At 46.4% G+C, this 12,500-nt stretch overlaps 1 protein-coding gene across 1 annotated transcript in view; it reads left to right on the top strand.

Moving 5' to 3' along the window:
• The window catches only part of plxnb3 (plexin B3), a 52,658-nt gene that overhangs the window by 16,497 nt on the left and 23,661 nt on the right, over positions 1-12,500 (top strand). Inside the window, exons 2-7 of the mRNA XM_084720096.1 lie at positions 6,762-7,184; positions 7,311-8,043; positions 9,114-9,293; positions 11,857-11,985; positions 12,105-12,205; positions 12,416-12,500. The exon at positions 12,416-12,500 is cut by the window's right edge and continues 48 nt beyond it. Of these exons, the coding sequence (XP_084576222.1) occupies positions 6,778-7,184; positions 7,311-8,043; positions 9,114-9,293; positions 11,857-11,985; positions 12,105-12,205; positions 12,416-12,500 (1,635 nt within the window). The 5' untranslated portion in view covers positions 6,762-6,777. The remainder of the gene's footprint in view (positions 1-6,761; positions 7,185-7,310; positions 8,044-9,113; positions 9,294-11,856; positions 11,986-12,104; positions 12,206-12,415) is intronic.

The following is a 12,500-nucleotide window of genomic DNA, read 5'->3' as shown; positions in this document are numbered from 1 at the left end:
TAACGTTCAAACTGATGAACTTTATTGTTTTTGTTAATATACAGTCATTCTGATGTGACAGGAGCAACTAAAGACAAAAAAAACACGGTGTGGAACTTTTCAAAAACAAGACATTTGAGGACATCATTTTGGACTTTTTGCAATATTTTCTGACATTTTATGGACCAAACAACGAACTGATGGTTGGAAAAATTACTGTCAGATTGATCACGAGAAAAAGGTGCGTCGGCGTCGGCGTCTGTGTCGGCGTCGGCGTCGGCGTCGGCGTGCTCCACCCGTTTCACATGTTTGGACCTCAGTCAGATTATGACAAGATTCATTCATTAATTCTGATGATCTGCAAAAACTTTTTCAGTTGGACACAATCTGTCTTGGCATCGTGTCTCTGAAATAAGCAGGGACGTCTGGGACAGTCTGGATTTTCCTCTTTAGCCTGGAGGACATGACGTCCATGATTTGTGTCCCCAGTGTGTCCTTCAGATGATACCAGAGTTCTTTGAAAGGGTTCTAGGTTCTTGTGATCTTTGATGAAGTTCCAGTGGTCATTAAGGAGGTTCTCACAGAGGACGTTCCAGGGGTCCTTGGAGAGGCTGCAGCTGTCTTTGAAGGAGAACCCGTCCAATAGAAGCTCTTAAAGTTGACTGACGTGTTTCAGAAGACCTTGAAGTTGACAGACAGAGACACAGACAGAGACACAGACAGACAGAGACAGAGACAGACAGAGACACAGACAGAGACACAGACAGGCAGACACAGACAGTCAGAGACAGACAGAGACACAGACATGCAGAGACAGACAGAGACACAGGCAGAGACACAGACAGAGACACAGACAGGCAGAGACACAGACAGAGACACAGGCAGAGACACAGACAGAGACACAGACAGGCAGAGACACAGACAGGCAGAGACACAGACAGACAGAGAGACACACACAGAGACACAGACAGACAGAAACACAGACAGACACAGACAGACAGAGACACAGACAGAGACACAGGCAGAGACACAGATAGACAGAGACACAGGCAGAGACACAGACACAGACAGACAGAGACACAGACATAGACACAGACCGACAGAGAGACACAGACAGAGACACAGACAGACAGAAACACAGACAGACACAGACAGACAGAGACACAGACAGAGACACAGACTGACACACACACACAGACAGAGACACAGACAGAGACACAGACAGGCAGAGACAGACAGAGACACAGACAGACAGAAACACAGACAGACAGACACAGACAGACAGAGACACAGACATGCAGAGCTGATCTGAATTCAGCAGAAGAAACATGAATTTATTTTCTCTCTGAGTCTTTTTCCTCATTTTTGACTTTAATGCTCCGTCGCCTCCAGCAGCTCTGCAGAAACCCTCCACCCTCCCTCTGTACCCCACCCGTCTGTCTTTCTACCTCTCTTTCTGTCTCTCATCTCTCTTCTGTCCTTCCTATAACCTCTCCTCTCTATTCACATCAGTTCAGCTCAAACAGGCTCCATATATGCAGGAAACAAACGTTTACATTCAAATGTACAGAAACACCATTTGATGTACAGATAAATACAAAACAGGCCAAACTTCAAATAAAACAGAAACATATCGACTCTCAGTCATAAAATACAAATAAAAATAAACGAGAACTGTGATGTCAAGAGTCCTGGAAATGTTACATTACAGAAATATACAGAAATATACAGAAATATACAAGTAAAACTCCTGATTTTTAAAAAGTAAATATACAAAGTATTCTGGTCAAAAACTACTCTTTAGTTACTTTTGAAGTGTTGATGTTTAATACATGAACAACAGCAGCATTCAGTCAAATCTTCTGCTGTGGTCACACTCACCTTGACACACCTGTGTGTTTTCAGTGGTTTTCATTGGTCCAGCTGTGATCACATCATCTGGTGTCATGTGGTGTCGACGTAATCTGGAAAATTTTAAATTCACCCCAACTTGGAAAGTCAGAGAGAAACACAGCAGACAAAGAGTAAATGTCTGGTTGATCAGTTTTTATTGATTGTTGTATTGCTTACATGTAATCTGGTATCAGGTTGTAACTGAACTGATTTATTACCATTAACCCAGAGACCTGGTCATTTAAAGACACGATCGACTGATTTTCTGACATTTTATAGACCGAAAAACTAATCAATTAATCAAGGAGATGATTGATCATTACAGGAAAGGCCTGGAAAATAATTATAGTAATTAAAAATAGATAAATAAATTAATAAATAAATAGGTCCAAACAAAGATGCAAACGTGTCTGTGCTCCACATGTTGCCATCTTTGTTTGGACCTATTTTGCAGCTGACAAAACTGTGACAGGTTCAGTGCTAAATATTTAATTCATACTTGACATCAGTCATTACAGTAAAAAACTTCAGAAATTCAACATGCTGACAACAAATCCAGCTGTTTCTGTGACTGCAGCGATACATTTCGCTTTGCTTTTCTTTAACTGTCGTCAGTTTCACACAACAGCTCTTCATTATTTTAGATGTTTTTGTGTTTTTGCAAGCTGAGCACTGACGCCGTCCCTCAGTGGGTGTGGCTGCAGTGACATCACAGTCTATGGCGTCACATGCAGCACGTCTGTTTCTCACATCTCCATGTTTCTACTGCAGCAGAACTGAAGGTTTTTGTTTTAAGGAAAGGTTTTAAAAGTCTGTCTGTGATCAGCTCTATGAATTATAGATGAAGCCCCACCTCTCCATCAGACAGACAGACCGACAGACCGACCGACAGACAGACCAACAGACAGACAGACAGACCGACAGACAGACAGACAGACAGACAGACAGACCGACAGACAGACAGACAGACCAACAGACAGACCAACAGACAGACAGACAGACAGACCAACAGACAGACAGACAGACAGACAGACAGACAGACAGACCGACAGACAGACAGACAGACAGACAGACAGACAGACAGACAGACCGACAGACAGACAGACAGACCAACAGACAGACCAACAGACAGACAGACAGACAGACCAACAGACAGACAGACAGACAGACAGACAGACAGACCGACAGACAGACCGACAGACAGACCGACAGACCAACCGACAGACAGACAGACAGACAGACAGACCGACAGACCGACAGACAGACAGACAGACAGACAGACAGACCGACAGACAGACAGACAGACAGACAGACAGACAGACCGACAGACAGACAGACAGACCAACAGACAGACAGACAGACAGACCAACAGACAGACAGACAGACAGACAGACAGACCAACAGACAGACAGACAGACAGACAGACCGACCGACAGACAGACAGACAGACAGACAGACCAACAGACAGACCGACAGACCAACAGACAGACAGACAGACAGACAGACAGACAGACCAACAGACAGACAGACAGACCAACAGACAGACAGACAGACAGACAGACAGACAGACAGACCAACAGACAGACAGACAGACAGACAGGATTTGTGTGTGTTGTTCATTTGGATGTTCAGTATTACCATGGAAATATTGTAGCAGGAATGCATTATAGTGTGTGTGTGTGTGTGTGTGTGTGTGTGTGTGTGTGTGTGTGTGTGTGTGTGTGTCCTGAGGCCTCTCTGGGTGTTTCCCAGCATGCACTTGGGCCAGTTAAACAGTGAGTGTTCGTCTCTGAACCAACACACAGCAGGAGGGAGAGAGGGTGAGCAAGCATGAGTTAAATAGCAGTGAGAGAGACGAATGGTGTTTTGTAGGAGAGAGAAACTGTAAAAAATAAAAAAGCCCCCTACAGGCTGCCCCCTACAGGCTGCCCCCTACAGGCTGCTCCACACTGCCCCCTACAGGCTGCCCCCTACAGGCTGCCCCCTACAGGCTGCCCCACACTGCCCCCTACAGGCTGCCCCACACTGCCCCCTACAGGCTGCCCCCTACAGGCTGCCCCCTACAGGCTGCCCCCTACAGGCTGCCCCACACTGCCCCCTACAGGCTGCCCCCTACAGGCTGCCCCCTACAGGCTGCCCCACACTGCCCCCTACAGGCTGCCCCACACTGCCCCCTACAGGCTGCCCCACACTGCCCCCTACAGGCTGCCCCCTACAGGCTGCCCCCTACAGGCTGCCCCACAGTTAGTAGGTCAGCAACTTTGTTGGTCAATCAGTTGGTCAGTTGCTTCATCAGCTGGTTGGTCGGTTGGTGCAGAAAAATTCCCACATCCACAATTTTTGTCCTAAAATGCAGAAATTTGAAGTGGAAGTCATGTTTCACGTCACATGACCAAACTAATTACTGATTAGTCAGAGTCTTGTGGGAGGGACCACTGGACTGGCGTATACTTTAGCCACACCCCCTTCATAACTGTCACAGTTCCTTTGTTCTTAAAAAAGGCAGAAGACTGTTACAGTGTAAAAAAGCAAAGCTGCTGTTCCAACACAAGATTTTGTTAGAGCAGGTGTTACACCGTAAACTGATCTCTGAGGCTGAACAATAAAGTTTTCTGACATTTTTTGTATACCTTCATGCGAGTGACAGCTGTGGACAGAGACATTATGTTTTTAAGTTGTATTTATGGATGGATGTCCATCACGTTCTTTTGAACATGAGAACTCAAGAACACCTTCAAATCATTTTTATCAAACGTGGTACAAATGACCACTTGGACTCAAGGATGAACTGATTCGATTTTGGTGATCAAAGTTCAAGTTTGCTGTGACATCATAATGTTCAGTTCAGTAACAGTAGTCTGTAAGTGAAGACAGCATGTCTCTCACTGGACTCACACACATCACCATGGTGATAACGTCCACTTTTCTTAAATTCCTTGAAAGTCTTCACTACACATCTTATATGAGGCGTATAAACTTGAACTGGTCGGTGGAGGTGTACAGCACCGTCTGTCTGTGATGGTTGAATCATGATGAGTGTTTTCTGGTTTAAAATGGCTAAAATGCGGCGGTGATGACGAGCTGCGTGACCAAGATGAAGCTGACATGAAAAAAAAAAGATGAGTCCCAGTGTTGAACCCTGAGGCTCTCTGAGAGCTCGCAGGCCTGAAGATCTGACAAACATGATGAAGACCACATGTCAGATTACCAGAGTTCTGCTGAGTCTGTTTAACAGGATAATTACAGCGGTGGACAGCAGAGGAGCTCAACATGTGCACTTTGTCCTGAGGGGACGCTACAGGACAGATAATGGACTCATTCAGGACAATCTGAGTAAAGGAACCAGTTTGACGCCAGTTTAAAAACCCAGTCAGTCTCCACTCTGTCATAAACCAAACCCACCAGAGGTTTAAGTCATTTCATTGTGTTGCCGTGGATACGGGTGTGTTGCCATGGCAACGTTACTACAGGCAACTACAGTTTGACCGTCAGATGAAAAGTGTGAAGCAGCAAAATATTTTATTAATAACTTCAGAGAGAAAGAGAAGGAGCTCAGAGGCAGCGAGAGCAGAGAGCTTCACCTGCTCAGGTCCTTCAGGTCCAGACATGAGACAGACAAATGTCCCTCCGAGTGTCTCTGAGATGTTAAGCTCGACTCTAAATCTGCTGCTGGGAGAGAAAATTAAAAAACACATGAACACACAGCCCCGTTCAGACTGATCTCTCTCTGTGGCTTCAAGGTGATTCTTTTGTTGGTTTAAAAAGATGCTTCATGATGAGACAATTAAAGTCAGTTACATCTGAAACATGTGACATTTCTAAAATCTGCTTCATGCTGAACATTCATACATTAATGTGGATCAATGATAAAACTGCTCAGTTTGACCTTTGACCTATAGAGAGGAACAGAAGCTCTGAGAGTGCAGTGAGTCCTTGGACAGAAACACTCTGCTGTGTGTGTTGGATCAGTCAGACCTCGGGTCTCTGTGTCAGTCTCTGTGTCAGTCTCTGTTTCAGACTCTGTGTCAGTCTCTCCTCCAGTCTCTGTTTCAGTCTGTTTCAGTCTCTCCTCCAGTCTCTGTTTCAGTCTCTGTTTCAGTCTCTGTTTCAGTCTCTCCTCCAGTCTCTGTGTCAGTCTCCCCTCCAGTCTCTGTCAGTCTCTGTTTCAGTCTCTCCTCCAGTCTCTGTTTCAGTCTCTGTTTCAGTCTCTGTTTCAGTCTCTCCTCCAGTCTCTGTGTCAGTCTCTCCTCCAGTCTCTGTGTCAGTCTCTGTTTCAGTCTCTGTTTCAGTCTCTCCTCCAGTCTCTGTCAGTCTCTGTGTCAGTCTCTCCTCCAGTCTCTGTTTCAGTCTCTGTTTCAGTCTCTGTTTCAGTCTCTCCTCCAGTCTCTGTGTCAGTCTCTCCTCCAGTCTCTGTCAGTCTCTGTTTCAGTCTCTCCTTCAGTCTCTGTTTCAGTCTCTCCTTCAGTCTCTGTCAGTCTCTGTTTCAGTCTCTCCTTTAGTCTCTGTTTCAGTCTGTTTCAGTCTCTCCTCCAGTCTCTGTTTCAGTCTCTGTGTCAGTCTCTGTTTCAGTCTCTCCTCCAGTCTCTGTTTCAGTCTCTGTGTCAGTCTCTGTTTCAGTCTCTGTTTCAGTCTCTGTGTCAGTCTCTGTTTCAGTCTCTGTGTCAGTCTCTGTCAGTCTCTGTTTCAGTCTCTGTTTCAGTCTCTCCTCCAGTCTCTGTTTCAGTCTCTGTGTCAGTCTCTGTTTCAGTCTCTCCTCCAGTCTCTGTGTCAGTCTCTGTGTCAGTCTCTGTGTCAGTCTCTGTTTCAGTCTCTGTTTCAGCTGACATTTAACCAACGGTCAGAGACCTGCTGCTCTTGCTGAGTCTCTCTCTGTGTCTCTCCTTTCGTAGGTAAAGAGGAGCTGCCATGTTGGCCTCCTCCATCCCCCCGTCACTCCTCCTCCCCCTCCTCCTCCTCCTTCCCCCTCCCTCTCACTCAGCTGATGTGAACCCTGACCCCTCGGTGCGGTGGGTGGAGCTACAGGGCGCCCCCCTCTCTCACCTGGTCTTGGACCTGGGGGCGGGTCGTCTTTATGTGGGGGGGGTTGACCACCTCTACCAGCTGACCTCTGACCTAGGGGTGATGTCACACGTGAGGACTGGCCCCCACCTGGACTCCCCAGATTGCCTCCCCCCCATTGTCCCCCAGGACTGCTCCTCGGCCACGCCCACTCACAACCACAACAAGCTGCTGCTGATGGAGGCGGGGCAGGGGGCGGAACCCGGGAGTCTGATCGTTTGCGGTTCACTCTATCAGGGCATCTGTGACAAAAGGTAATGTCACAAGTCTGTGATGATGTCACTGTCCAGGTGTATGTACCTGTGTGCTTTATTGAGTCACAAATTTTCATGTTAGCCCGATAGCATGATAGCCTGATTTCTTCTTCTATGGTCCTGCAGGAGTCTGACCAACATCTCTCAGCTCATCTATCAGACGTCTAATCCTGTCGACACTCAGTACGTCGCTGCCAACGACCCTCGAGTCTCCACCGTCGGCCTGGTGATCACCACTGAGAACAAACAGGAAGGGGGCGGGGCTGGTGGCGTCATGCGCTTGATGCTGGTTGGGCGAGGCTACACTAGTAAAGGTCCCGGCGATATCCCACCAATCACAACAAGGCGTCTGTTCCCGGTGGTTCCACCTCGCCGGGCATTCTCTCAGGAGGAAGAGCTTGGGAAACTCGTCGTAGGAAGTTACTCCGAGTATAACAACCACTTTGTGAAGGCCGTTGCCCATGGCAACCATGTGTACTTCCTGTTCTCTCGGCGGGACATGTGGCACAAGAAGGAGTACCGGACGTACGCCTCGCGGCTCTGCGTCTCCGACCGCAGCTTCTACTCATATGTAGAGGTGCCACTGCTGTGCCATGGTGGATACAACCTGGCTCAGGGGGCGTGGTTAGGAAACCACTCAGGTGAGGCGGCCCTCTTCATCATCATGGCAGCGGGACAGGCATCTACGCCTGTCGCCACCGCTCGCTCAGCGCTGTGTGTTTATGGGATGGCGGAGCTGGACGCCATGCTGCTGAAAGCACAGGAAGTGTGTTACACAGAGGGAGGGCGGGGCAGCAGCGGACAGGAAGAGGCCTATATCGAGTACGCTGTGTCGTCGAAATGTCTTAAACTACCAAAGGTAAACACACCTGAACACACACACACACACACACGCACACACACACACACGCGCACACACACACACACACACACACACACACGCACACACACACACACGCGCACACACACACACACACACACACACACACGCACACACGCACACACACACACACACACACACACACACACAGATGAAACGTGTTTTTGAACATTTAGGTAAAATGTACCACAAGTGTTACTTTGTTGAAATTTCAAACCATTTTACCAGAAGACAGATGAAATCATGACGTCAGTTTTCAACATGTCTGAAGCGTGTGCTCAGTTTTCAACATGTCTGAAGCGTGTGCTCAGTTTTCAACATGTCTGAAGCGTGTGCTCAGTTTCAAACATGATGCTCAGGTCCTGAATATTGTGAACTGGTCAAACTGGTCTGTTGTGAGCTGTTCCCAGCATGCACTGAGTGAATGTGGGGTCACAAGGGTCACAGGGGTCAGCTGTGGCATCTCCACACTGCAAGAGGAACACGATCTCATTAAATAGTCACATCATTAGATGATCGATCAGTTTGATTGATCTCTGCACTGTCAGTCAGCAGCCAAGTGGGATGTCTGATGACATCACAGGTTACATGTGATGACATCATAGATTAGCAGCTGGTTTGGTAAGAACCTGTCGATGGTCACATCTGTCTCTCTGCTGACCTTAATACTCTGTGTGTGTGTGTGTGTGTGTGTGTGTGTGTGTGTGTGTGTGTGGAGATTAGAGCTGTGATCTGCAGCAGCTGGATTTATCATCAGACAGCTGTCACTCAAACACACACAGAGGTACACACAGCTGGCAGGACAGATCTGACCCACATATCACACACACACACACACACACACACACACACACACACACACACACACACACACACACATACACAACAGATTAATTGATAATGAAAATGATCGTTATAAGAAACAGTTGAAAAATAGGTTCAAACGTGTGTCAACATGTGTCATAACCAATCAATCAATTAATCGTTGCAGCTGTTTATGATATAATAACGATGTAATGTCTGTCTCTCTCTCTCCATTGACACTTAAGGACTCTCTCTCAGAGTACCCCTGTGGAGGGGAACACACCCCGAACCCCATCGCCAGTGCTGTGCCGCTCTCGGCCACGCCCACCTTCACCTCCGACACCCAGCTGACTGCTGTCACCACAGCAACAGAGGCGGGACACACCATTGCTTTCCTGGGTGACAGAGAGGGACGACTGCGCAAGGTGACATCATCAACACACAGTTCATTTACACACAGTATATATATATATATGTACAGTATATATGTACTCTGTGTATCAGTACGTAGTATATATCCTCTACATACAGTCCATCTGACCAACACACAGCTGGTCCAGTGTTTCCCATGATTCCTGGTGTGTATCAGGTGTCTTCTTCTTTGGTTTGAGCTCTTTGGCAAGTAAATCCTCAGACAGGATGTTGCTGCTCAGCCTCCAGCTCCTCCCAGTGGTGACTCACAGTATGACAGCGAACAATTCTCCACCAGCCCGAAAATCAGCTAAATGTTCCCCTGTTTTTATTTTTAATGCTAAGCTAAACTAAATGTTCCCCTGTTTTTATTTTTAATGCTAAGCTAAACTAAATGTTCCCCTGTTTTTATTGCGAATGCTAAGCTAAACTAAATGTTCCCCTGTTTTTATTGCTAATGCTAAGCTAAACTAAATGTTCCCCTGTTTTTATTGCTAATGCTAAGCTAAACTAAATGTTTGCCCTGTTTTCAGGCTCTATGCTAAGCTAAGCTAACTATTGATATTTGTTGTGATTTTTACCAAATCTGCTTAGTGTTGAAGCTTCTTTCACTGTTCTGTTTCATTGGTCTGGACCTGCAGGATACCCCCCCCCCCCCCCCCCCCCCCCAGGTTCCCTTCGGCAGTGTTCTAACACACACCTGCTCCACATCACACTGCGGCTGTACTGGTTGTTCTGGTTAAACTGGAGTCTCTGAGCGAAATCAGCTGTTAACACACACACACACACACACACACACACACACACACACACACACACACACACACACACACACACACAGTGAACAGAAGCTTGTAGCCTGCAGCTCTTCATGAACAAAACAAGAACACACTCACTGACATAATGATACTCTGTGTGTGTGTGTGTGTGTGTGTGTGTGTGTGTGTGTGTGTGTGTGTGTGTGCGTGATGACTAACAGCCGTTTAGCTTGGAGGGGTTGGGGGGGGGGGGGGGGGTTGTCATCGGGGAGTGTGCTCAGACTCTTGTTGTTGATTGGTTATTGGTCCCCCAGGTGCACTCTGGGTAAGGATCCAGGACAGCCCTGAAACATTTACTGTGTGTGTGAGTGTGTGTGTGTGTGTGTGTGTGTGTGTGTGTGTGTGTGTGTGTGTGAGTGTGTGTGTGTGTGTGTGTGTGTGTGTGTGTTAATGAGGTCTAATCCTGCCTCAGAGCATCAATGAGGTAAACAGCAGAGCTTTGATTCTTCCTGTTAATATTTAATCACACACACACACACACACACACACACACACACTCATTTCTGTATGAAAGTCTGCTCAGGTTCAATCCATTTCGACCACATTCTCCTACATTTTCTATTTGCATTTTTATAGAAAAGGTTTAGTGTCTCCACTGTGTGGATTTCATCAGTAATTTTTAACCAGTCCTCTAATGTTGGAGCGTCTGGTTTATACATCGTCAAAGCATCAAATGGAATCATGATTTAAAATACTGTTTTCAAACATTTATGAATTTCCCTCCAGCAGGATGTAATTTTTTGGGCAAACCCAAAATAAATGATAATGATACCTACATCTGTTCCACATAACCTCCAACACCTTGATATCTCTTCTGGGCAGGAGTAATGAAAGTGTGAGTCATGATATTTTTCCATCTGAATTCCCTCCACCAGCGTGATGATGATGATAATGATGATGATGATGATGATGATGATGTAGTTGTCCACTGTGATTTGCATAAATCCCCCCACTCATCTTCAGATATGACCGTTCCTTCCTCTCTTTCTCATTGATTTTTTACCTGTTGGCTGGTTGAGGAATCCTGAAAGCTTTTATATAATCTGGATATTATTCTGCATCCATTTCCTGATTTGTAAATTGACACAGAAAATATTGTGTCTGCTTTTTGCAACCCCTCAGCCATAATTTCATTTACCGTCTCATAAATCAAATCACATCAGAACGAGTGAATATTAATAAAAAAACCAACAAAGTTTATCACTTTGAACAGCAGGACTGTTGGTCTTTGTGCTGAAATCCACTGAATATAAGCTGAACATGATCTTTGCATTCTGTTTTTATTTCTGTTTTATACAACATATCAACTTGGTCAAAGAAGGAGGGACAAGCAGCTGTCCAACACCTTTTCACTGAATATTTTCATCTTGTACTTAATAACTTAACAGCACATGGCCTCTAAACTACGGAGGCCCTGTAGGGTCAGACAGTACAAAGACTCACTGACTTCTGATGGACATTTAGACAAAACAACATGAACATGAAGCTCCTGCTGCAGAAATATGTTTCAGTGTAAAAGTCCTGTTGTTGTTTGTAGTTTTGGACACCAGCTGTCCTCCTCTGTTAACAACATGACAGGACACACAAACATCTGGATCAACACAGCTGGAATACCTTCCTCCTTTGTGTCTCAGCTTCTTCTTCTGTGGTGTTTGTGTAGGTGACATGTGATCAGTGAGCTTCAGCTGTTCAGATGTGATCAGAACTGTCCAGCTTTATAAACACCGTCCACAATAACTCACCTGTCTGTGTGTCACAGGTGTTGGTGCACTCTAATGGGTCAGGTGATCTGTACGGCAACCTGACGGTGGACAGCGGCAGCAGCGTCGGTGCTGACCTCCTATTGGACGACAGTCAACAGCATGTTTATGTTTTAACCAACAGCAGGGTGAGAGACAAGTCTCCTGTCTGTCTCTCTGTCCACCTGTCTCTCTTTTCCTTTCTCCAATCAGAACCATAAAGATGAAAACAAACTGACATGGTATCTGTCTCCTGTCTGTCTCTCAGCTATCAAAGGTTCCTGTGTCCTCATGTGAGAGACAGACAGACTGTCAGTCCTGTCTCGCGGTCAGAGACCCGTACTGTGGCTGGTGTGTCCTGGAGGGAAGGTAGATCTGTCCGTCAGTCTATCTCTGCTGTGTGTCTGTCCTTTGGTCTGTCTGTGTGTCTGTCTGTCTGTTTGTCTATGTGTCTGTCTGTGTGTCTGTCTGTCCGTCTGCCTGTCTGTTTGTCTATGTGTCTGTCTGTGTGTCTGTGTGTCCGTCTGCCTGTCTGTCAGTCACCGGATGATGTTTGTTGTTTTTATTTCTTTTGTCCAGATGTTCCCGTAAACATCAGTGTCAGCGCCACAAGCAGCCCAACCACTGGCTCTGGAGCTTTAACTCAACCAATCAGTGTGTGACG

The sequence above is a fragment of the Lutjanus erythropterus genome, chromosome 6 (assembly GCF_056507025.1).
Source record: "Lutjanus erythropterus isolate fLutEry1 chromosome 6, fLutEry1.hap2, whole genome shotgun sequence".
In the NCBI taxonomy this organism is placed as follows: Eukaryota; Metazoa; Chordata; class Actinopteri; order Lutjaniformes; family Lutjanidae; genus Lutjanus; species Lutjanus erythropterus.
The sequence above is the reverse complement of the archived record's forward strand: the minus strand, read 5'-3'. Positions and strand labels throughout refer to the sequence as shown.